At 53.2% G+C, this 23,142-nt stretch overlaps 2 protein-coding genes across 4 annotated transcripts in view; both read right to left on the bottom strand.

The window, feature by feature from the left end:
• Window positions 1–49: 49 nt before the first annotated feature.
• Window positions 50–5,888, bottom strand: Tagln (transgelin). The gene is made up of 5 exons (XM_010629385.2): window positions 5,645–5,888; window positions 1,752–1,944; window positions 1,470–1,647; window positions 992–1,094; window positions 50–610 (listed from the first exon to the last, which is right to left on the bottom strand). The coding sequence occupies exons 2-5, from the start codon at window positions 1,929–1,931 to the stop codon at window positions 466–468; spliced, it is 606 nt and encodes a 201-aa protein (XP_010627687.1). The 5' UTR covers window positions 1,932–1,944; window positions 5,645–5,888; the 3' UTR covers window positions 50–465.
• Window positions 5,889–7,614: 1,726 nt separating this feature from the next.
• The window catches only part of Sidt2 (SID1 transmembrane family member 2), a 16,474-nt gene continuing 946 nt past the window's right edge, over window positions 7,615–23,142 (bottom strand). Inside the window, exons 2-27 of one of the 3 annotated variants that reach the window (XM_010629386.2) lie at window positions 21,620–21,741; window positions 21,230–21,394; window positions 21,096–21,141; window positions 20,630–20,731; window positions 20,440–20,523; window positions 19,496–19,595; window positions 19,236–19,301; window positions 17,832–17,925; window positions 17,424–17,476; window positions 16,655–16,723; window positions 16,399–16,470; window positions 16,146–16,208; window positions 15,228–15,346; window positions 14,908–14,981; window positions 14,750–14,816; window positions 14,183–14,256; window positions 13,799–13,922; window positions 12,944–13,061; window positions 12,373–12,509; window positions 12,113–12,221; window positions 11,764–11,840; window positions 11,537–11,583; window positions 11,167–11,272; window positions 10,475–10,585; window positions 9,128–9,241; window positions 7,615–9,029 (exon numbers count right to left, since the gene is read on the bottom strand). In XM_010629386.2, coding sequence (XP_010627688.1) covers window positions 8,967–9,029; window positions 9,128–9,241; window positions 10,475–10,585; window positions 11,167–11,272; window positions 11,537–11,583; window positions 11,764–11,840; window positions 12,113–12,221; window positions 12,373–12,509; window positions 12,944–13,061; window positions 13,799–13,922; window positions 14,183–14,256; window positions 14,750–14,816; window positions 14,908–14,981; window positions 15,228–15,346; window positions 16,146–16,208; window positions 16,399–16,470; window positions 16,655–16,723; window positions 17,424–17,476; window positions 17,832–17,925; window positions 19,236–19,301; window positions 19,496–19,595; window positions 20,440–20,523; window positions 20,630–20,731; window positions 21,096–21,141; window positions 21,230–21,394; window positions 21,620–21,741 — 2,376 coding nt within the window. In that variant the 3' untranslated portion in view covers window positions 7,615–8,966. Of the gene's footprint in view, window positions 9,030–9,127; window positions 9,242–10,474; window positions 10,586–11,166; window positions 11,273–11,536; window positions 11,584–11,763; window positions 11,841–12,112; window positions 12,222–12,372; window positions 12,510–12,943; window positions 13,062–13,798; window positions 13,923–14,182; window positions 14,257–14,749; window positions 14,817–14,907; window positions 14,982–15,227; window positions 15,347–16,145; window positions 16,209–16,398; window positions 16,471–16,654; window positions 16,724–17,075; window positions 17,088–17,423; window positions 17,477–17,831; window positions 17,926–19,235; window positions 19,302–19,495; window positions 19,596–20,439; window positions 20,524–20,629; window positions 20,732–21,095; window positions 21,142–21,229; window positions 21,395–21,619; window positions 21,742–23,142 lie in introns of all 3 variants that reach the window. The other 2 variants (XM_033764361.1, XM_010629387.2) reach the window with 2 other exon arrangements.

The raw sequence follows: 23,142 nt of genomic DNA, 5'->3' as shown, positions 1-23,142 counted from the left end.
TCTCAGGAAGCAGAAGAGACTAGGGCAAATCAAACTCTGCCAGCCAGGCTTGAGAAAAGATGGATGTATATATATTTTTTTTTTCTTTTTTGAATTTTAGCCCCCAAAATATTCCATGAAAAGATGAGGGGAGCATGGGCAGGATCTCCTTCAATGGGCTTTTGCTGCCAAGGAAGACAGTGGGCTTGCCCCACATCCAGTACCAGCCCACCTGCCCCGGCTTAGCTCCAGGTGGGAAGAGAGGATAGTGGTGGAGGTGCGGCTGGGAGGAGGAGCCGGGCAGTGGTGCTTGGGTAAGTTGGGCTGAGGCTGGGGGGAGCTGCCTGTGTGCAGTCACTTTTGCCCAGTGACAGTCTCAAAGCTTGGCCAGGGCTAAGAAACTACACAGGTGTGTGGGGCCGTCTAAGCAGGATGGCTGTAGCCAGGGAGCTACAGAAGCCGGGGCTCAGGCCTGGCCCTCCCCCTCTAACTGATGATCTGCCGAGGTCGTCCATAGCCTGTCATGCCAGACTGGGAGGCCCCTCTGTTGCTGCCCATCTGAAGACCAATGACATGCTTTCCCTCCTGCAGTTGGCTCTCTGTGAATTCTCTCTTATGCTCCTGGGCTTTCCTAAAAGAGGAGGAACCAGGATAAAGATTTGTCAGAACTTTTTGATATTTTCCACCTGTCTTGTGGTCCCTCTTGCTCTCTACTCTAGTCCCATCCCTTTCTTGTTTCACTCAGCGCAGAAGAGTAGAAAGGAAGGAGCCAAGAAGTATGAATGGGACTGGGGACATAGCTCAATGAGAGCACTGAGTAGCATGCACTAGACCTTGGGTTCCATCTCCAGCACTGGGAAAAAAAACAACAGCATGACCAGCCCATTTGTTCTCACTTGTTGCCTTCCTATCTGCTTCCCCTGATCATTCCCACAAGTTGGCCAGCCCAAGCCACCCCCATCCCCTGGAGAGATCCAAGCATAGAAGGAAAGGATTCCTGGTGGTCACATACTTCATAAACCAGTTGGGATCACCACGGTAATGGCCATCATTCTTGGTCACTGCCAAGCTGCCCAAAGCCATCAAGGTCCTTTGCACTGCTGCCAGGTCTTTGCCTATAAGAAGAAAGAGCAGGGGCCAGGGATTTAGCTCAGTGGTGCTGCCTGCAGTTTGATCCCTGGTACCAAAAAAAAAGAGCAGCCAGGGAATGAATTTTAGGACTGAATAGGTAGGATTCCAACCCAGGGCCTGCTTGTCTCAAAGAAATGGCCAAACTAGCAGTAAGCATTGTGCCTGAACCACGGAGGCTTCAGTGGATCCTACAAAAAGAAAGTCTTTGTGAGTCGTGTGGTAGTCTCAGCATAACCTTGCTCTGCACGGACTAACAAACACCTGGTTGTAGGGTATTCTAATCATTCCCTCCCCCTGGCTTAGAATCCTGTTCACATGCTCACTGCTGGCCCACCGACCCATCTCTTATTCCTCTGTACCTTCAAAGAGGTCAACAGTCTGGAACATGTCCGTCTTGGTGACCCCATAGTCCTCAGCTGCTTTCAGGAACTGAGCCACCTGCTCCATCTGCTTGAAGACCATGGAGGGTGGGTTCTCAGGCACCTTCACTGGCTTGGAGCCCTCAGGATACAGGCTGTTCACCAGTTTGCTTAGAATCTACCGGGCAGAAGACATAGCATGGCACTCACTCAATTCAGGAGTCCCTTGCCATGACTCACAGGATGGCAAAACCCCTGCCCTCTTCCCAGGGTGCCACTCACCACACCATTCTTCAGCCAGACCTGGAAGCCCAGGCGCCCACGGTCTGGGCGACCCACATCAGGGCCACACTGCACTATGATCCACTCCACCAGCCGTGCCTCCAGCTCCTCATCATACTTCTTTTCAATTTTGGACTGCACTTCACGGCTCATGCCATAGGAAGGACCCTTGTTGGCCATTATGGAAGCAAAGCTAAAACAGGGTAAGGCAAGCAAGAAAGAGGGTCACAAGACCAGAGAACAGCTGTGCTTTCATTTGTGCCAAGCAAGACTTCTACCTTTGTACAGGGTTTCTAGCCATTCTAGACTGGACCACAGCACTACCATTTAGGCAAGAAGTTTCTCTGAACTTGAACATCAGGAAAAAGGTTATCGGATGTTTGGAAGTCTACAGCAGGGGTCTATAAACTTTTTTTTTTTTTTGGTACCGGGGATCAAACTCAGGTCCTTGCACTTGCGAGGCAGGCCACCGAACCACTGAGCTAAATTCCCCAGCCCCTATAAACTTTTTGTTAAAGAGCCAGACAGTGAGCAGGGTGTGGATACTGGCATACACCTATAATCTCAGCACTACTCTGGGAGGCTAAGGCAAAAGGATCACAAGTTCAAGCCTAGCCTAGGTCCTGGGTTCAATTTCCAATTGTACACACACACACACACACACACACACACACACGATAGTAAATATTTAGGCTTTGCAGGCCATATATAGGGTCTCTGCTATTGTGGCATGAAAGCAGCCATGGACTATGTATAAACAAATGAACATAGCTGGCAGAATAAAACTTTATATATAAAATCAGACAACAGGTTGATTTTGACAACCCCTGGCCTAGAGCATTTTTTCTTTGCCAAGACTGGCCACAGAGGCGCTGGAGAAGTCTTCCAGAGCTCAGAACATTCACCAAGATAAAGTTGGCAGGTGTCTGTCCAGCTAGGTATGAAGTCGCTTACTGCCTCCACCTTACTGAACAAGGTCCCCTAACTTATTTAATCCTCTAGCCCGGAAGCTGGAAATACAAATTCAGCTTTTTACCAGATCCACTCAACCTTTGACCTGAAGCTGAAAAGGCTCAGGCTTACACACACCTGGCAAGCTCTAAGAAGCCACCAACGCCCAAGGGTTCTTGGCAAAGCAGCTGCATTTCCTCGGGAGACCCAGCCGAGTGATGACTGCTGTACCCACCCGACTCCCCCCATGCCCTCAGGTTCTCCCCAATGCAGTAGTTTGAGGAATCAAAAAGTCAGAGTCCTTGAGGGATATTCCAGAGCCAAGAATCTGCCAGCCCAAGCATGGAAAGCCCTCCAGGGCACCATGCTGTCCTGCAGGCCAGGGCTGACACTGCTCAGGAGGGCACTCAAGAAGAGGGAGGCAGGCTGTGGGCAGGTGCAGGGCAGGCAAGTAGGCTGCTAGACAGACACAGGAATAGCCAGGGAAGAGGAATCGGCCTGGCCACAGGAGCTGCCTTAGCATGGGTTGATTTTTGCCTAGTGTTTATCTGCACAGCCTTCCAAAACAGAGGACTAAAAGGAGGCCAAATCCAGCCCCTATCCTCAAGGAGGTCAGAGGTTGGGAGGGAGATAATGAGTTGAGGATGGAAGCAGTGGGTAAGCTCCCCACCTCCCACCTGAGAGAGTGAGACCCCACACACACACACACCTGTGGGAAGCAGCGTGAATACCGTCACATCACTCTGATCCCGAGCCTGTTACCAAACTCCAACGCTCTACCCTTCCCTTCCTGGTGGCTAACAGCCTTTCCCAGCTGAGTTCCCCAGCTGTGGAGTGGGCTAACAGGATCCAAAATGACTGTCTGGGTACCATCTTGCACACTTCCTGGCCTTCAGCAAAGCTCTTCAAAATGTCAGTCTCCTGGAGGTGACAGGAAGCCAGCCAGCCTTTGGCCAAGTAAGTCATACAATAAGTGGCCTCCCCGCTCCAGCCTCTATCTGCTTCCGAATCCCTCCTGAAGACGAAGTTAGGAAAAAAATATGAGAGGGTCTCATCTAAACACCAGCCCTTGGCCACCTCACTTCTCTCGCAGTCTGTTTCCTTATCTGTGAAGTGGGGGGTGGGCCATTGAGGGTACAGTCCTCTGAGCTCTGCAAATGAAGTGGACCCAGGCCCAGCACCACATCCAGGGGTGATGCTGGCAAATCCAAAGATGTCCCTACTTCGTTCCCCTGTCATATGTCCTACCCTCTCCCCTTCTACCAAGGACTCCTGGGCAAAGAGCTGTGGTCAAGGGCCACAAGTAGAGCTGGGTGTGGAGGTGCATGCCCACAATCCCACCACTCTGGGGAGCTGAGGAAGGAAGATTGCAAGTTCAAGCCCAGCCTGGACAACTTAGCAAGACCCTGCCTCAAAAACACACAAGTCAATTGGGACCAAGTGTTTTCAGCCAACTCTTCTTCCTGGCGTCCATCCAGCCTGACTCAGCCTTTGCCCCACCATCCCAGCCACACACGCACCCTTGGGGGCCAGGCAGACCCCTGCCCCACCCACCCACCTTCACATCTGCCTTCTCCTCCATGCCACCTGCTGGGCACAGGAGGAGAGCATTGAAGGAGAGTGTATCCCCCAATCCATAGCTTTCTGTCTCAGGAGGGTAAGGGCAGACAGTATGAGTCAAAGGGTCAAGGCTCATGGTGACAAGAACAGAACACTGAAGCCCTTACACTAGAGACAGTATTTGGATTGTGGTCAGAGCAAGGGAGGGCAATGAAACATGCCCAGCCCACCTCGACGCAGCTCCACCCTTCTTCCCCATCTGGGAAATCCCTTAGAGTCTTCTGATGGACACCTCCCCGGTCCCACCATGGAGCAGCTGGGGAGAGAAGAAGGAAAAATGGAGGCAGGGCCACCCACCAGAGTCATTTCTAGACAGAGACTCCAGGGACAGAGGCACAGGATGACTGTGTGAGGTGAGAGCCTTGTCCATGGGGCCTGTCAGGCCTTCCCTCCTCACAGCAGCCACAGATAGGGTGGGCATGGAGAGGGGAACAGGCAGAAGCTCAGAACAAGCAGAGTCAGGGGTTTCTCCAGGCCTGGTCACTCCGTTCTCAGCACCATAAACACAGCCAACAGGAGTGAGAACCCTGATCCCTGAGAGACGCGGCTCACTGGAACTCCAAGGATAAAGAAAAGTGGCCCTGCTGCACAAAAGTAGCCCATCCTCACTGTGACCCTTTGAACAGTAGCCACAAAGGTGAACCACCCAGACCCTTTGGGAAGGACTAGAGCCCAGGACTGGCCAGCACCCTGGAGCTCCTCCCTGGCAGTGCCCATGCACAGCCCCTGCCTACAGTGGGGATCACCACCCTCTCACACTGTGGAAGGAGCTGGGTGCAGAAGGCGGCTCCTCCAGCCTAGTCCTGCAGTCTGTCAGCCCATGCGCAAGGTCCTGGGTAAAGTCCTGTGGTCCTTCCCACTGCCTCAAGGCTACCACAGGGCAGTCCTGTGCAGCTCCAGCCGTGGGACCAGACCCTGCTCTCCAGAACTGGTGAACTCATGCCCCTCACCTCCATGGTACCCTGCTGGGGAGAGGACAGACAACAGAGCCCGGGCCTAAGCAGACAATGCCTTAAACCTGACACAGCCTGTGGGTGTACTGTGGCTGAACTGGGGAGCCTTCCCTCGCCCCACCGTTTCCACTAGATTCCTTCACCCTAGTCCTGGGCATTTCAGTGAGCCTGAGGCCACTAAGGATGAGACCCAAGACGGGATCATCCACCAAGCTAGCGCCGAGTCCTCTTCTGCAGACTTCTGGAGAAGAGGCATCCAGGCTGCCTGAGAGGGTGGACTTTCCCAGCAGGGAGCACAGACCAGAGACTCTGTCTGAGACACACCCTTTCTACCGTCCGGCTCCTACCCAGCCTCCCCCAGGCACTCACGGGGTTCCTCTGGGCCTCAGGAGCAGCTCGTGCGGTCTCGGTCTAGGGCGTCCGAGCTGGGCGGGCAGGACGGGCGCCCGCTGGGTGAGGGGTTTAAAGGGCTGCCGCCCCGATGATGTCAGCCTCCCCCGCTGGCTCGCCCCCGACCCCTCCCGGCAGGAAGAACCCGGTCCGGCCCCTCACGCCCAGCCCCCCCAGTGACTTCGCACAGGCTCCATATTTGGGGAAAGACACCAAGTTGGAGCAGACTGCTGGGGGTGCCCGAGACATTCTCTGCGTGCTTTGGAGATGGAGCCGGCCCGGGCGGGGCTGCGGGGAGCCGGCCGGGAAAAGCCTTTTATGGGCAGGACCACGAAAGCCTTCCCTGCTCTCCTGACTTAAACTGCCCCTTCTTCATGGCTCCCTGTCCCTGGAAGAACCCAAGACAGTCTGACCAAAGAGAGAGGGACTGGGCCAGGAAGCTAAGGATCCCTGGGGCTGATGAGGGACAAACCAGTCCCCCTCTCTCAGGGGAACCAGCCTTTTAGTGAGGCTGAGCTCTGGCCAGGCACTTGGCAAATGCTCCCATTAATACAACCACACTGTGAAGGCAGAGTCACTGTCCCTATTTAACAGATGAGAAAGTGAGGCTCAGAGGGCTTCAAGACTGCAGGCTGAGGGATGAGTTGCAGAAACCAGGGCCCTGAGCAGCGGGCCTCTAGGCCATCACACCAGGTGCTCCACCTGCTCAGGTTGGAGAAGCTTTCAGTTTGGGTGTTTCGACTTATGTGCTTTAGTTGGGATGGGGTTTGAGGGTTCAGTAGCAGTGGAGTAACCCAGGCCCTACCCAGAGGGGACCTAAGGTCTGGCGGGGCTAAAGACACTAGGGCTGGAGGCTCGAAAGGCTGTCACCTCCTACCTGCTCTGGAAGGAGACCCATTGTACCTGGCTGCAGTGGGTCTGGAGAAAGGAGAGGTCGGGGAAGGTGGGAGACTTCCAATGGAGTGTCTGGGCTACCCACTGTGTGCGCCCACCCCGTCCTAGGGCCTCTGGTCGGGAGGACCCAACACACCCACTATACACACAACACACACATACACCCGGCACCACCCATGCCAAGCAGGGCTTTCTGGGGAGTTTGCCAGGCCTGGCAGGCAGGGGAGGGGCCTGGCTCAGAAGCTCCGCCCACACAGGCAGCCTTCCCTAACTCCAGAACCTGGTGGCGATAGAGCTGTAGTGCCTCCCAGTGGCACGGTAGGGAAGAACAGGGAGAGAAGCTAGAGACGAGGAAAGCCAGTAAGCACTCTCCATTTCTGGATCCCTACCCCCACCCCCTACTTCTGGTTGTGTCCTGAGTTCACCAGACTCCTTGGCCCCAGGTTTTTGTCTGCTGATCTCAAACCAAGGCCTTCGACACTGAGCCACATTCCTTTTTTTTTTTTTTTTGAGACAGGATTCTACTAAGCTACTAAATTACCCAGGTTGGGTTTGAACTTGAGATCTTTCTGCCTCAGCCTTTCAGAGTGTGGAAACTATAAGGATTCACCACCATGCCTGGCCTATGGATGTTTCCAAACTTCCTCCACATGGAGCATGCCCACCCTCTTTGCCACACTCCATACCTGCCTTGACATCATGAGTACCCGCCTTGACCCTGCAGACTGTGAGCTGGTAAATGCTCAGGCAAAAGTGAAGCCAGTCAACCTGATGCATAGGAGCCAGGTAGGCAAGGGCAGTTACTATTTCCCAGGTATGGGGGACTTTATAGGGGAGATGGCACTGCAAAGTCTTTTCCAATTCCTAGCCTCTGTTCGGCAGTGCCTGCTATAGAAGTGGCCCTGGTAAATGTTTACCTAATTAATGCTGTTGTTTGAGGTGGAGGAAAGACATGAGGAAAGGTGGTCTCAAAGTGGGACAAGGAAGATGCCAGCCCTTTCATTACTCACTCTCAACATCACCCAGGACAGGAAAGAAAACAAAGGGTCCAGGAACTGCATCTGGTTCTTTATTGAATACACTCATTCATAGAAAACAGAAACACAACCATAGTATGGAAAGACATAAAACGGAGCTCTGGAAGGAAGACCCAGACCAGCCTCCTATCCCAGCCCAAGGAGAACTATAAAAAGTCAGAGACTAAATCACATTCCCACCCCAAGGCAGAGACCCAACCTGATCACCTCCATCCTTGGCATCTGGAATGGACAGGTAGGGTGAAGGGAACCAAGGACCAGAGCAGCCAGAGGGCCCAGAGCTGGGGCAACTCCATGTAAACTCCAAGGCTTATGTGTGTGTGTGTGTGTGCCTGACAAAACTTGGCTGAAGACTGGACAGACTCAGAAGCCAGCCCTGGGTCTTACAGTGAGACTGGAATTGGGGACACAGGGAAATGGCATCTTCTTCTTTTAAGCCTCTGTAAGATAGGCACTGGGGCTTCTGTAGCTGTGTAGGCAGAATGGGCTGGGGTCTGCACCACCCTGTTCTGCCCCTGGACATTCTCGGGCAGTGTCAGTGGCACTGAAAGGCCCCACCTGGGGCTTGGCAGGACTGAGGACTCAGAAAGGGACAGATGAATTATTTTTCCCTCCAATCCTGGTGCTGGCATCAGTCTGGGAGGTTTATGTGATGAAGAGATGACCTCCAAATTCAGCCCCTCAGTCAGAGGGGGCTCTCAAACCAAACTAAACACCACTGCTAAAGACCAGCCTGAGCACAGGTCAGAGGGGGAGGAGCCTGCTCTGGGCCTCTTGCAGGCCTTAGCACCAAATGCCTGGCACCAGGTGGACAGCCGCCAAAATCTCACACCTGTATTGACCCTGGCTGACCGGAGTAGGCAGTGATGGAAGCGAGGTACAACCCCCAGAAGAACAGGGGCCCTGCAGCAGGACACAAATTAGGTCCCAGACCATGGTCCTGGAGCAGAAGCATAGGAAGAAATGGTTCTGGGTTCCAGACTGAGGAGGAGGGGAAGGATAGGTAGAATGCAAGGCATGAAATGGGGAGGGCATCACCTTCCCTCCTTCCCCCTTCAGAAGGACAAACGGAGAGTCAACGGACGGATGGGGGCCTGTGGGAGGCCCCAACACTGAGAAAAAAGCAGCAATTTGGCCAATGTCTGGGGTCTCGAGGGAGCAGACCTCCTCCCTGGCAGAGGGCAGCTGCAAGGCTCAATACCACAACACAACTGTACCGAGTCTGGCCTGGGCTAGACCTCTCTATCCCACCGCCATCCAGTGCTGGACAGCAGGGCTGGGGCTCACACCCCGGTACCATAGAGGCACCCTGGCAGGTGACAAAGAGGAGCTCAGGGCCCCATGAGGTAAAGCAAGGGGCCCAGCTCCTGCTAAAAGACATAGATCTTGTCCCGCTGCACAGTATCCAGGTCATCGTCCAGTGTCAGCAACACCTAGGGGGCAGATACTGGGTTAGGCTCAGGGGAGGAGGCAGGCTCTGCCTCTCCCCATCCCCCACCCTCCCCACTCAGGCCAGGTGTATCTCGTATACCAGAAAGGACCCAAACATGGCGATGGAGGACAGGAAGTGCCAGATGTCATGGTCATCAAAGAAGTCGAGGAGGATGCAGTCCCGATTGTGCTCCCTTGACTCTGCAGGAGTTTTCTGTGGGACAGGGACAGCAGGCTGCTGACCCTGCTCCAGGGAAGCCAGGGCCAGGGCCACTGGCCCTCTCCCTCTGGGTCACCTGCTCCTCCCAACCCACTCCCCGCCAGCCAGAAAGCACCTGGTTCTGATTCATTCCTGACCCTCACTCCCCACATCTACAAAATGGCCTTTTGTTACAAATGTTTCCCCAAGTTTGCTGCTTCCGTCTTTCCTTTTCCCTCACTCTTAGCCTCCTCTCTTCAGATCCTCCCTTTTTTTTGTACTTGGGACTGAACCCAGAGCCTTTGAACTGAGCTATATCCCCATCATTTTTTATTTTTTATTTTAAGACAGGATCTTAATATTAATTCCCCAAGTTGTCCAGGCTGGCCTCAAGCTTGCAATCTTCCTGCCTCAGCTTCTCAAAATGCTGGGATTACAGGCATGCGCCAGCACACTTGGCCTCTTCTTCCTTCTTTCCATGAACCGAGGGCTATGATTAATAGGAGAGGCTTCATCTCAGAGATGTAGAACTCACTGCCCTGCCATGGCCCTGTCCCTGCTCTCATCTGTCCTCTAGGGTCACCATTTCTCTGAAGTACTGATGCCAAGTCACCCTGCTGGCATAAGGAAGACAGTCACATGCTCTGTCATGTCTGAGGTCCTCCCGGGTCTATCCACAATCTCTATTCTACATTTCCTGGTCATCCTCTTGTGTCTACAGCTATCTGAGCTATGCTGAGGCCACAGATATGACCAAGGCCTGCCCTACCTCAAGGAGCTTGCAGGCTTTGCTTGGCTCCCAAATGCGTATTTTTGCTGACCTCCAAATCTACCTTTCCCTCCCCATCTTGCCTGCACCCTTCATTTTAAGCACCACATTATAAAGAGCAAGACGTGAGCCAGGGGCTAGGAATATAGCAGTGCAGAGCAGCTTGTTAGCATGTCCAAGGCCCAGGTTTGATCTTCAGCACTGAAGGAAAAGTGTCTCTCTTACACTAGATCATGAGTGCCTCATAGGCAGGACCATGGCAAACTTAGTTCTGACCACAGGCTGAATGGGTGGCTACTCACTGGCTGTGTGCCCTTGGGGAGATCAGTTGGCCCAAGACTCGGCTAATTCCAAAGTGGAGGACATCTCCACCCTGGAATACTGAATATTAGGGTATAAGGAAGTAGCTATGAAAAGTGTTGGTCTCAGTAGAAAACAGGGCCTCCGTGGGCGCATGGTAAGCCAAGGTGACTACTCACCTGCCAGGTGCTGAGTCCCTGGAAGAAGAAGAAGAGCGCAAAGCCCCAGACCACCGAGGTGCAGATGATGCAGAGCAGAGGGATAAGCTTGATTCGCTCTCCACTCCGGAGCTGGGTACGGGTAGGGAAAGGAAAGAGAGCTGAGGGCCAGACTTTGACCCAGGCCATCGTCCAGCCTTTCCTGGACTCCCTCTTCTGGGGCCCTCCTGCACCTCCTTTAGGAAGCCTGTTCAGACTCACAGCATCTCACACATGGAACTCAACCAGTCCCCACGCTACTGGCCTTGTATCCCCACCTGACGCCCACCCTCACTGGGCCTCCATGTCTCCAGGAACCTGGTACCAACAAAGGGTGCTGGCTGGGGGCTCTCCTCTCACACTGCAGGGCATAGGGAGGCTCACTTGGGAGGCATCTGGTCCTCAGAGGCCCAAGACCATCACAGATTTTGAGAGCCCCACCTCCTCTCAATGCTGCAATGCAAGGGGCCCCAGGCTGGGACCTGGGAGTGGAGACCAATGTCAGAGTGCTTGCTCAGTGGCTGGCACTAGCCTCCCTTTTCCTCAAATATCACTGGCATTGAAACGGACAGAGAAATTCTCATTCCCTCTCATGGATGCCTAGGTAGACTACGCCCACATACATTCCCAAAAGCAGAGCAGATGAGAGAAGAGGCTCAGCTCTCCCCACTCACCTTCATGATAATGTAGAAGGCGAAGTAAAGTAGCAGGTTGCAGATACCAATGGCCAACAAGTAGGAGGCAAAATCATTGGGGCGCATGATGAGCCCATAGGCAGCCCTGCAAGAAGGAAGAGGGGATGGTGAACCAGCGGGGGGCCAAGAGCAGGAGCTCTCTTCCTTGTTCCCACACCACTATTTTTTATCATGATGCTGGGCTGGGTTCGGGGGCCTACAGAAGACTTTTGAAGCCCAGGGACCGATACTTCTCTCCTCAGCACCTATCCCTCATGCCCAACACGGAGAAGTTATCCACAGCCCCCAAGGCAGCCAGTGGCTGGCCACGCCTCCCAGCCAGGCTACCCCAGCCGATGGCCACACTCACAGCGACCAGTTGATAATGTTACCCATCACCAGCAGCACCATGCGGTCCTGGGGGGAAGCAGAGACATAGAGACTGAGAGGAAGAAGAGAGACAGGGAGAGAAGTGGCAGGAGGCCCACGTCAGTGAGTCCCTAGCCCTACCCCAGGTTCCCCGCTATGTTTCCCTGTCCCCACTAGAGGGAAGAGAACAGTGGGGAAGAGGAAGGGGCTGGGGAGCCAGGCAGGTACCACATAGAGGGGCCCACTGCACTGCCGGATGCAGTCCGTGTAGAGCACATGGAGGATGCGGCGGAAGATCCCCCAGTCTGCAAGGAGAAGGGCATGCTGCTGAAGAGCATGGGGTGCTCTTCTGTGCTGGACCCCTAGCCTGTGCCAGCTGAAAGAAGCCAGTGCTTTCAGAGGGCATAGCAATGCCAAGGCTATCTTGAATTCCTCACCCACTGACTCCTCCAGGGCCCCCAGTAAGAGGACAGAACCCAAAAGTCTCCAGTGTGTATAAGTCCCCAAGGTCACCAACCCCTTATTACAGGGCTTTCCCAGCCCCCTCTCCCATGCCCTGCCCTGGGTAGGCCCTCACCCAGCTTCCAGCGGCCCATGTAATAGAGCTGAGTGCTGAGGAGCAGGGTGGCGATGATGTGAATGACGGAGAAGACAATCCAAAACGCTGTGTTCCCTTTGCCAAAGACCTGTCAGAAGGCCATGGGGGCAGAAGTGAGGAAGTGCCCAGGAAGGTCCCTCTGGGAGGTAGCAAGATCTCTCCAGCAGGAGGTGGAGAGGTAGCATGCACACTCAGGTGTGGGAATGTGTGTGCGCACTTCCCATGGGGTAAGCACTCACCACGCCCAGCACAGAGAAGAAGATGACGATGGCCAAACAGGCATAGGCACTGTAGGCACTGGCATTGATGTCTGGGTGACGCTTCTGGTAGAGCTTCAGCATGCAGAGTCCAGCAATCATGTACATGAACGATGTGTCTGGGTTGGGGAACATGGAACACCCAACAGGCCTTAGCAGAGAAGCCCCAGCCCCAGCAATCAGTGAGGAAAAGGGCCCCATATCTTGTTATGGTGTAGAGTGAGGTGGTGGCAGGGTGAACTCCAGTCCCTTACTGTCCCTGCCACCCCACTAGTTGTCACTCAGAGTCCAATGCCTCCTGATGACAAAGACAACTTAGTCTGAGCGTCTTGGTCTGTGAGAACTATCCTTGATGACTTAGCTCTCTGTGTTTACACATGCCTTTACACAGGATAAGCCCATTTATCATATGTGGGATACATGTATGTGCCCTCACAGCTGCCCTAGCCTTGGAGTTCCCTATAGGGCTGAGTCTTGGAGATCCCTTTGGTGACCTAGGGGAGGTACAGGGCTGACAAAGGTTAGGTTCAGCCAAAGAGAGAGCTCCACTTACCAAACTGGAAATTAGTATAGTTGGGGCAGACGTGATAGCAAGCACTAAGCAGCCCCTCCATCATCAGTGCTGTGCCCATGGCATAAAACAGACCAAAGTGTTTGGGAATCCCACATTCCTATAGGGAAAAAGAGAAGAGAGGGAGGGTAAGGGAAGAAGGGAAGAGGGGACCCAAAGAGGTCATCCTGAGAGAAATAAAGAAAAGGAGTGGATCCATGTTGAGTGGGTATATGTGGAAGGCTGGGCAAGAGAGGGCAGGGCAAGGGGACCAGAGTAGGGAAACTTGGGTAGGGCTGTTCTGGGCAGGCCAGGGCAGGGCAGGACAAGACAGGGCAGGCCAGGGCTGGGCAAGGCTGGGCAGGGCTAGGCTGAATGGTATAGGGAAGGTAAGAAAGAACAAGGCAAGGCAGGACCCAGGCAGGGAAGGGCAGGGCAAGGCAGGGTTGAGCTGGGCTGGACTGGGTTGGGCTGGGCTGAGTAGGGTAGGGAAGGTAAGGGAGGATAAGGCAGGGCAGGTCCCAGGCAGCACAGGGCCAGGCGGGGAGGCATAGCTAGTCTGGACAAGCCCATGCCTGCCAAAAAGTACGAACTGGAGCCAAGCCCCTGAGTAGTGCTGGAGCTGAGGTCTCAGCAGGGCGGGCAGGTGCTCACTCACCATGGCATGAAGGTCATTGCGCAGCAGGGCCCGGTTGTGGTTGATCTCCCGCTGCAGGATGATGAGCAGGAAGAGCAGCCCCAGCAGGATGTACCCCAGGTTGCTGAGGATGTATGCCTGCCAAAAAGTACGAACTGGAGCCAAGCCCCTGAGTAGTGCTGGAGCTGAGGTCTCAGCAGGGCGGGCAGGTGCTCACTCACCATGGCATGAAGGTCATTGCGCAGCAGGGCCCGGTTGTGGTTGATCTCCCGCTGCAGGATGATGAGCAGGAAGAGCAGCCCCAGCAGGATGTACCCCAGGTTGCTGAGGATGTTGTTGAAGGCGCTACAGGGGAAAAATACAGCAGGGCCCGGTTGTGGTTGATCTCCCGCTGCAGGATGATGAGCAGGAAGAGCAGCCCCAGCAGGATGTACCCCAGGTTGCTGAGGATGTTGTTGAAGGCGCTACAGGGGAAATTCAAGGTAGACTGCGTTAACCTTGCATACAGACCTTTTCTCTGGCCTGGGCAGGCATTCACAAAGTCTCCCATCCCTGCCCTGGTTCCTGGCTCCCCTGGGGATGGGGACTCCCAGCACAATCCCCACCTGAGGTTGCCCAGTGGGTGGGCACAGAGGAAGTTGTAGTAGCAGATGTCCTGATTCCCTGTGACGTTCACCACCTGCAGAGGGACTGAGGCTGCTGACATGCCCGGCAGCCCACAGCCTGCGCCCCAACCTGGGCCTGAATGGCAAAAGAGCACCTGCCACTATGGCTGGCACGTGTGCATGTGCCCCAAGCATCTACTTCTTCTGAAAACAGATGCCAAGTGGGCAAAGCACTGCCCACCTCCTTAGGTGGCTGGAAACCCTGAGGCATGACCATGACAGAAGTTTTTGCCCCACAGTACAGAGAAAAGGGAAGGAAAACCAACACTTACAAAGCCCTGTGACTTGTTTCAGAATCCTCACCACACTGTTTTCAAGTTGCCCCAATTTCGCAGACACAGAAACTGATGCTCAGGGAAGTTAAGTGATTTGCCCAAGGTCTCTCAGCTGGCACAGCAGAGTTGGGACCTAAGACCTGTGCTCGTTGCAGAGCCCTGGCTGCCAGGATCCATGCTTTGGGGCTAAGTCCTAGCCTGTGGCCAAGATAAGCCAGGCCTGGCTCCTCACCGTCTGGTAGGTGATCACCAGCTGTATCACCGGAAGGGCATAGAAGACAGCAATGGTGGCAATGTTCCTGAGGAGCAGGAAAGTAGCGGTAAGGTGGGCAGGACCTGAGAAGTCCCCGCCCCCTGTGACAGGAGCCCCTGCCTGCCTGGTCTACCCACCAGAAGTAGATCTGGTACTTCTTCCGCAGAACACGTTTGTCCTTCCGTGCCAGGTCAGCCACATACAGGTATTGCTGGAGAGAAGCAGGGGGAGCTCTATTTATCTACCACCCTAGAACCCACGTGGGCAGGAACCTAGGCCACCCCTCTGCTGCAGGGTTGTTGGCAGCCAGTTGGGGGCCAACTTAATTTCACCTATTCCACCCCAATTGAGTTCTTCCTCCGCTTCTCTAATAGGCCACGAAAGTATGTGGGGCCTGAACACAGAACACCCCGTGCTCAGAAAATTCCAGCCAGGATCAGGCCCTTGGGGGTCAGACCTTGGTGCGAATGACGTTCTTGTCTGACTCAATGTCAGTCAGTGTGTCGTAGTCATCCTCTTCCACGGAGCTCATGGAGTCCAGTCGTGGCCGAGTACCCACTGGATCAAAGGGGCGGTCTGAGATGGGCAGAGAGAAAGGAATCAGGATGGTGAACACAAAATTCGAGGTCAGCCCCACCCAGTTGAGGCAATTGTCCAAATTACTAGGGACGGGAGAAGAGGCAAATTGTGGGCCATAGCTCAGAGCAGGGCTGGGGGTGGGCTTAGGTGCTGGGAGATGTGAGGTGCTCCTAAGCCAGGGGGAGCAAGGGTGGGCTCTGCAAAGAGGCGACCACAGAGGGACAGTCCCAGCTTTGCCCCACTCCTAGCTCCCCTGCCTGAGCTACAGCTTCCCAGTCCAGGCAGACCCCAGGCCCTGCACACAAGTAACAGGATTGAACTTGGCCAGTCATATTGATTACAAGGTGCCTGGCCCTGTGGGTTCTGAGAAGACACTGCCTTGGCCCCACTGGGTTAAAAGCCCAGTAGGCCTGGAGTACAGGCAAGGGCAAAAGGCTGCCTCTACAAAGAGCATCCTTCTTTATCCTCATCTGTCTCCCACCTTCAGAAGCTTCCTTCTGTGATGTCACCTAATCAAAGACCCCAGAGGCCAGGAGCCTGATCCTTGAAGACCAGGTGAGGAAGGCGCAGGCAAAAAGGAGAGCAAACTAGAATATCTGGCCTGGGGGTAGCTGAGGAGCCAGCCCACCAGCACTGGGGACCACGCCTGTCCATCTCAGAAGACACACAAGCCGGCACTACTGGCATTAGATGGGAAGCCATGCACCAAGCATCTTTCTAGTCCCTGAGCCGATAGGCTCCAGTCAACCACACTGGCAGGAGCTGATTGGCAGCCTCACCCCCTCCCCACATCTACCCATGGCAATGCACAGCTGCCGCATCTGGCCAAAGGGGAGGCGCCGCTTGAACTGGTCGTGCCCTTCAAAGGAAAGGGAAAGTTACCAGGGAACTGGGGACAAGGAGAAAATAATGAGCAAGGAGAGGGGCCAGGAGAACAGCATCTGTTCTCTTGTTCCAGCATCTGGCAGAAGAGGCAGCTGCCGACCTTGATGTTTCATCCAGCAAATAGCAGCCCTGCACTATACATCCCGCCTGCCTGGCCCACTCACCATGGTAACTGTAAGAGAGATCCCCACTACGGGCACTGTCAACCAAAGCATCAGTGGATCCGGAACCATTCTCTGCAGGGAACAATAAGTTGGGGAAGCAAGAAGGAGTGACCCCAGAGAAAGACATGCTGGGCCCAACCCCCAGGGGCTCGGAGAAGCTGCAAGGGCTCTGGTATCAAGAGGAAGCTAATGCTTCTTCACCACTCAGAGATCAAGGTAGGAATGGGCAAGTATACTTTCTGGCTTTGACACTTACCCAAAGAGCCATAGTTATAACCCTCATAAGAGCTTCCAGGAAAGGAATCAGCCAGGACCCGAGGGTGACCTGCAATGAGATGTCAAGGTCCCTTCACTCTGAAAGCAGAGAGGTCTAGAGCCAGGGAAAAGAGGGAAAGACCCAGAAAAGAGCCACAGAGAGGCCATACTGACAGCAAAGCATAAACACTTATCAAGGCCAAAACATCTCACTCCCACCACCACACCACACATGCGTGCCTCTCCATGGAAACACACCACCCTGTGTCTTCCTTAGAGAGGAAAGTAAGGGAACCAACACACCCAAGCTACCAACCATAAGGACACACAACATCTGGCTGCCCAGCCACCCCCGACAACCCTGGGCTTCAACTCCCTCCCCCTGGACTGTAGTTCCTCTGTCCCTAGCACCGGGAGCTTACCAAGAAGAGAAGCTGAGAGAGAAGGTCCCAAGCAGGAGAGAGGACAGAAAGTAAGGGAAGGTGAAGAGAGAGAGAGAGAGAGAACAGAATGTTAATAACCCCAGATACTGTGAACTGTACTGCCTGAGGTGGACCGACAGTGTAGACAGACACAGAACAAGGAGATCAAGTGACAGATTCCAGGGTGCCATGTTAGGGATGGAAGGGATAACAAGAATGTTATTCCCTGCCTGACAATCCAAAGCCCCCAGCTCTTCCTCCTCCAACCCATGAGGGAGCCAGGTATGATTTTCCCTCAAGAAACAGTAAGTGAACCCTGCCCTTCCCTCCCAGGTCCCCTGGAGGTACCACTTTCTGGGCAGGTTCGGTCTACGGTCAGCAGAAGAGTCTTCTTCTTCTGCCTGTAGGGAAAGAATCCAGAGGACACCCAGATGGGACAGGACAAAGATTCTTCTGTGCTGGGCTGGCCTTCCTTCACCCTCGCCACCCCATTCTGAATCTTCTAATGCAGTCCTCCAGCCTGGATCAGAAGTCCTCTCAGGCTGGGGAGCAACTCAGGATCTCACTGCTTGGGAAGGAGATCAAGGGGAGGGGCTGGCTTTCAGAGAAGTGGCCCACGGATGACAGACCCTATGAGGGACCCACCTCATTGGAGGATGGTCAGATTACCCTGAACGAGCTCAGGTTCTGCAGGCAATTTTCACCATGCCCCTACTCACCACCCCAATGAGGGGAGGCCCAAGAGTTGCATCTCACCTCCAGTTCTCCCAACAGGCTAAGAGGATGGTCAACAGGTAGAAGGAGAGAAATATCCCCAGGCAAAAGAGCATCCCACCAACATAGGCGTCGGCTGCAAGGGAAGAAACAGGAAGGCAAAAGCTTCCAACACTGCCCATCGTGGCACCAGGCCTTTATGATCTGGCTTCTCTGTCTCCACTCAGCCATAATGCCTGGGCAGTGTGAACAACTGGCAATTTCCCAATGCCTCAAATTCTGACATGATTCTGTCTTTGCTCATGTTGCTTTTTATGCTAGAATTTCCTATTTCTTGAAAACTCTATCTCAACCTAACTTTTAAACCACATCGCAGGGACTATGGTTTTTCCCTCTAGGAAATCTTCTCTGTCCTTCATTTGGACAGTGACTTATCCTTTGCTCATCACAGCTCTCGGCACCCTGTAGAGCAACAACCTCCTGTCCCTCTACACAGGATCTCCTTAAGAAGTGTAGCCCATGGTGGTGCACTTCTATAATCCCAGCACTCACAAAGCTGAGGCAGAAGGATCTCAAGTTCTATCCCAAGCCACATAGCAAGTCCAAGGTAGTATGGATTATATAGTAAGACACTATCTCAAAAAGAAGAGGGCCAGGGATTTAGCCTCAGTGGTTCTGCCGCCTGCCTTGCAAGTGCAAGGTCCCGAGTTCAATCCTGGTATGAAAGGAAAGAAGGAAGGAAGGAAGGGAGGGAGGGAGGGAGGGCAGGCAGGAGGGGAGAGAGAGAGAAAGAAAGACAGATGGAGGGAAGGGGGGAAAGAGAGGGGAGAGAAAAAAGAAAGAGAGAAAGAAAAGAGAGAGGGAGAGAGGAAGGAAAAGGGAAAGGAAGGGAAGGACAACGAGGTGAGGGGAAGGAGGGAGGAAGAGGGGGGAAAAAAGAAAGAAAATAGCCCTAGTATAGCACCTGACATATAGGAAGGGCCCAATAAATATTTGCTGAATAAATGAGCCACATAGGTGAGGCAGCTTCTTTCCCCTCCTACCACACTCCTTATTTTTATCTTATATTCTTCAGTTTATATGGGTCCCATTTTATCACTCAGTATTTACTGGACAATGACTAGGGCCCCCAAATTTTGCTGCTAATTTTACGCTAAGCCTCACAACTGAGTTAACAGAACTGGTTTTATTACTTGTGTTATAGAGAGAGGAAAATGGAGGCTCGATGAGATTCTACTGCCAATAGGTACAGAGAGTGAGAGAACTTAGCTCTTCAGTCTTGGGTCATGGACTCTGTCCCCCACACCAGGGAACCCACCTCACTGCCAAGAACACCAGACCTCCACCCCACTGGCCTGCATGGGTAGGTTCTTAACACCCTCGCCCCTGGATCTGAGCGGAAGAGACAGGGGGGCCTGCCCTTCCCACTTGGTCAACCAAACTCACACGTGACTGCTTTGGATACCAGCACTGACAGGGTTTTCTGGCGGTGCCCTTGATCGACCGGTTCATCTGGAAATAAAATGTCAAAGAGGCAAAGTAGTTGCCAGGAGCTTGGCGAGAGTCAGTGGGACCTGGCCTTGGAGATGCTGGGGCCAAAACCCTGCATCTCATCAGATCCATCAACAGCTATGTGGGCTCTTCCAGCCCCAAGAAGCCACCAAGCACTCCCCAACCCTAGTCAGCACCAAGGCACAAGAGTATACCTTCTACAAAGGGGTAGAAAGGCAAGGAACCCCCGCAGGCCTGGTCTTCGGTCTTCACCACCACCACCACGTAAAAGCTGTTGCTGGGGAAGTCTTTGCGCTGCAGGATGTGGGGAGGAGAAGGGTCATCATCATGGCCACCATCCTTTTCTGATGTTTACTTTTGGGCCAGATACTATGTTAAAATCCTTACACATATTACTTAATCCTCATAAAAAATATTTTTTGGTTCTGGGAATTGAACACAGGGCCTTCACATCAAGCTCTTCTTTTATTTTTTTATTTTGAGACAAAGTCCAGCTAAGTTGCCAAGTAAGACTCAAACTTGTGCTCTTCCTGCCTCAGTCTCCCAAGTAGCTGGGATTATAGGCATATGGCACTGTGCCTAGCTCCCACAAAGATTCTTGAGAGACATATTACTTTACTATTATTACCTATGTTGGAGAGATTCAGAAGTTAGCATGGGATATCCTGCCAATCTCTGGAAAAGCCAGGATTATTTGGCTCCAGAGCCCAAACCAAACCTACATTATGGCCAGGTGAGCAAATGCATATGTGCCCCACACGGTACAGCCAGAAGAAAAAGTGGAGGTAGGTATCACACTGCCCATCGGTTGCAAAGCTTGAGGTTGTGAAGTAAACACATGGCTTCTCCCTCCCTGTCACCAGAACACATCTCAGCTTGTGCCAAGGGTAGCACCTTGAACAGCACCCTCATTTGCTTTGTAAAGAATAAAATAAAGATAGGAAAAAAGGGAATTCTAGTCTTTCCTGTCCCCAAGAGTGACTGGGATTACAGTTTAACTCACCCATATACAGGTATTGGAGGGTCAAGATTCAGACTTGGATAGGGTGGAATGGGGCAGAGAAACAGGGGCAAGGTTTCGAAAGTCACCGGCTTACTAGGCAACCCCTTCTCCCAGAAGGCTATGTGTATTTCCTACCTGAACAGTGATAGCTGCCTTCTTGGTCATGGTCTGGTACATGCCGATGAAGGCTACATTATTGTCCAGGTCATAAACAGGGCACTACAGAGGAAGGAGGGGAGAGACAGATGGATGGGGACCTGGGTCCTGTCCCTCTCTTTAGTGATGCTGCTACCCATTGGTGAGAGGAAAAGGACAGGCAACTTACCAGGACATCCTGGATGGAGATGACTGAGCAGGGAAAGGCTTCATCAGAGGTCACCTTGACAATCACAGAGTCTGCTCCCTCAGGGAACTCATACTTGAAGTACTGAAGGCACAGGAGGGCACAGAGAGCCCCATCTTGTGAGGATGCTCTCTTAGGCCCTGAATGATACAGTCTCCCATGAGCCAGGACCCAGAATCCTCTTGGGTTAGGTAAAGGAGGCTCTCTGGGAAGAAGGGCCTTGACTGTAAGCAGCCTTACTTGGCACTGAGGCAGAGCTGGAAAGATGGCAACTAGACTCATCTCTGCACTGTCCCACTGTCTGTCCCTCACCACAGTAGGGCCGGAGCTCCTCTTCCCAGAGCCTCTCTATAGGGAATGCAGCCACTCCCAACTTCCACTCCTGCTCCATGTTCTCATATCCCATTTGTCCCTCCACAGGGGCAAGGATGATGACAGAGGATTTTACCTGGGGCTGGGCTGCAGTGGTATTGAAGCTAAATTGCTCCCCAGTCCTGCAGGGCACAGAAGAACCCCTACGTCACTCCTTGAGTTTTTAAAGGAAGTCAGTCCCCACAGTCCCCCTTGCTCCATCCCGCAGACCTAAGCACAAAGTCATCTATCCGATTGACCCGGAGCTGATACGTGGTGTTGACAGGTGACAGCGTGGAGACATCCACATAGAAGAACTGGACCTCAGACTCGTTCTTGGTGGGGGGCTGACACAGTGTTCGCTCCACTTTTTGGTAGAGGTACTTGCGCTGAAACCTATCACGCAAAGCAGAGTCAGGATGTGACTGCTCTTCCAGCCACCCTGCCACTCCAGAGGAGTGAGGCCCCAATTCTTCCAATCAGGTTCCTACAACTCTCAAGCCTTAGGCTGACAAGCTCCAGGCACAGGAAGTAGGGAGGAGAAGCAGGGGGTATTGGCTGAGGCTTTGAGCAAGGACTGGCCTAAGGCCAACCCCTCCCTGCTCCCCAGGTCCTACTCACAGCCCTCGCAGGATTAGGGGCACCTGGAAGGACACCACAGCCTCCTTCTGGCGGACCACAAACAGCAAAGGCGCTCCCTTCTCCTTGTTCAGGACGTTCACAGACACACGCACACCCTCCGTCTGCAGATGACAAGGAAGTGTCCTCACATCTCTGTCCCTGACCCAATATAAGGCTAGAGATTGTGAGCCCTGCCCTCCCTCCCTCATCTACCCTGGCCAGTTTGGGAAGCCATCAACACTCCTTCTGCCAGAACAAAGGCTATCTCCAGGAGGGACTGGTGCTTGGTGAGAGAAAAGGCTGGCTACTGGCCTCAGGTGGGTGTAGGGCAGCAGGACCTGGGGTGTTTCCAGTATACCCCATTCCATCCATGTGCACAGGAAGCACATGCCTGCGCACACATGCACATGTAAAGCACACACACACACACACACTAGAAAAGCAAGAAGAATTGTCTTCCTTGTGAGCCAGGAAACCAGCATGAGGCTCTGGTTCAACAACTAACCTGAGGCCAGAGCCCAGCAGGGACTGGGGGTAAGGGAATGAAGTGGGGAAGAGTGAGATGTTGAAAGCCAAGTTATATCTTTAGCTCTGACCAAGGCATAGGACAATAGAGAAGTTACTTCATATTTCTAGGCCTCAATTTCCCCCTCTGTAAAATAATATTCTCATTCCTAGCTATAGAGAAAGGTACTGTATATAAGACAGTGGGAGCTTTAAAAAATCCTGGGAATAGTTATTAATGGGATGCCAAAACCCAAGGCTTAGGGTAGCATTTCCCAAAGAAGCAGACACTGCAGCTCTAAGGGTAACCTCAGATATAGGACAAAGGGAGGAAAGGACTTCAAGCAGTAGGCCATCACACTTCCAGGAACAACACTGAAGGCAAATCATGGCTTGCTAGACAAAAATCAAACCCTCTCCATCTAGGAGAAAAAAAAAAAAGTCCCAGACTGTCAATTTTCAACTCCACTGCTTCCTTATAAATCCAGATCCAGTTCTGGAGACAAGAAAGCTAGCAGGAGCCGAGCGTGGTGGCACATGCCTATAATCCCAGCAATGGGAGGCTGGGGCAGAAGGATGGGAGTGAGTTCGAGGTCAGCCTGGGTTACATAGTGAGTTCAAGGCCAGACTGAAAAAAAGCAAGAAAGCAAGCAAGCTAGCTAGCAGGAGACACATGTACAGCTGTAAGAAGTCTACAGGTCTTCTGTGACTAGGGGCCAGATTTCCCAGACCTCAATATACCCAGTCTCAACTTCCAAGGCTGGAAAGAAATGAAAGAGAGCCCAGGGTGAAGCCAGGCACGGTGGCACACATGGCAGGCTGAGGTAGAGACGATCAGAAGTCCACAGGCAGTCTACATGGGTAATTCAAGGCCTGCCTGAACTGCATAGAGAATTCCTGTCTCAAAAAAAAAGCAATAAGGGGCTGGGGATTTAGCTCAGTGGTGCTGCCACCTGCCTCACAAGCACAAGGTCCTGAGTTTGATCATCACCAGTATGGCCAAAAAAAAAAAAAAAAAA

Source organism: Fukomys damarensis, unplaced genomic scaffold, assembly GCF_012274545.1.
Source record: "Fukomys damarensis isolate Sample0158 unplaced genomic scaffold, DMR_v1.0_HiC HiC_scaffold_16, whole genome shotgun sequence".
Taxonomy (NCBI): Eukaryota; Metazoa; Chordata; class Mammalia; order Rodentia; family Bathyergidae; genus Fukomys; species Fukomys damarensis.
Note: the sequence above shows the minus strand (reverse complement) of the source record. Positions and strands in the feature narration are given on the sequence as shown.

Coding starts and splice junctions, on each gene's coding strand:
- Tagln (XM_010629385.2), bottom strand. CDS start 1,931: ATGGCCAACAAGGGTCCTTCCTATGGCATGAGCCGTGAAGTGCAGTCC. Junction 1,648..1,751: donor TCTGGCTGAAGAATGGTGTG/GTGAGTGGCACC, acceptor TCTGCCCGGTAG/ATTCTAAGCAAACTGGTGAA. Junction 611..991: donor GATCCCAACTGGTTTATGAA/GTATGTGACCAC, acceptor CTCCTCTTTTAG/GAAAGCCCAGGAGCATAAGA.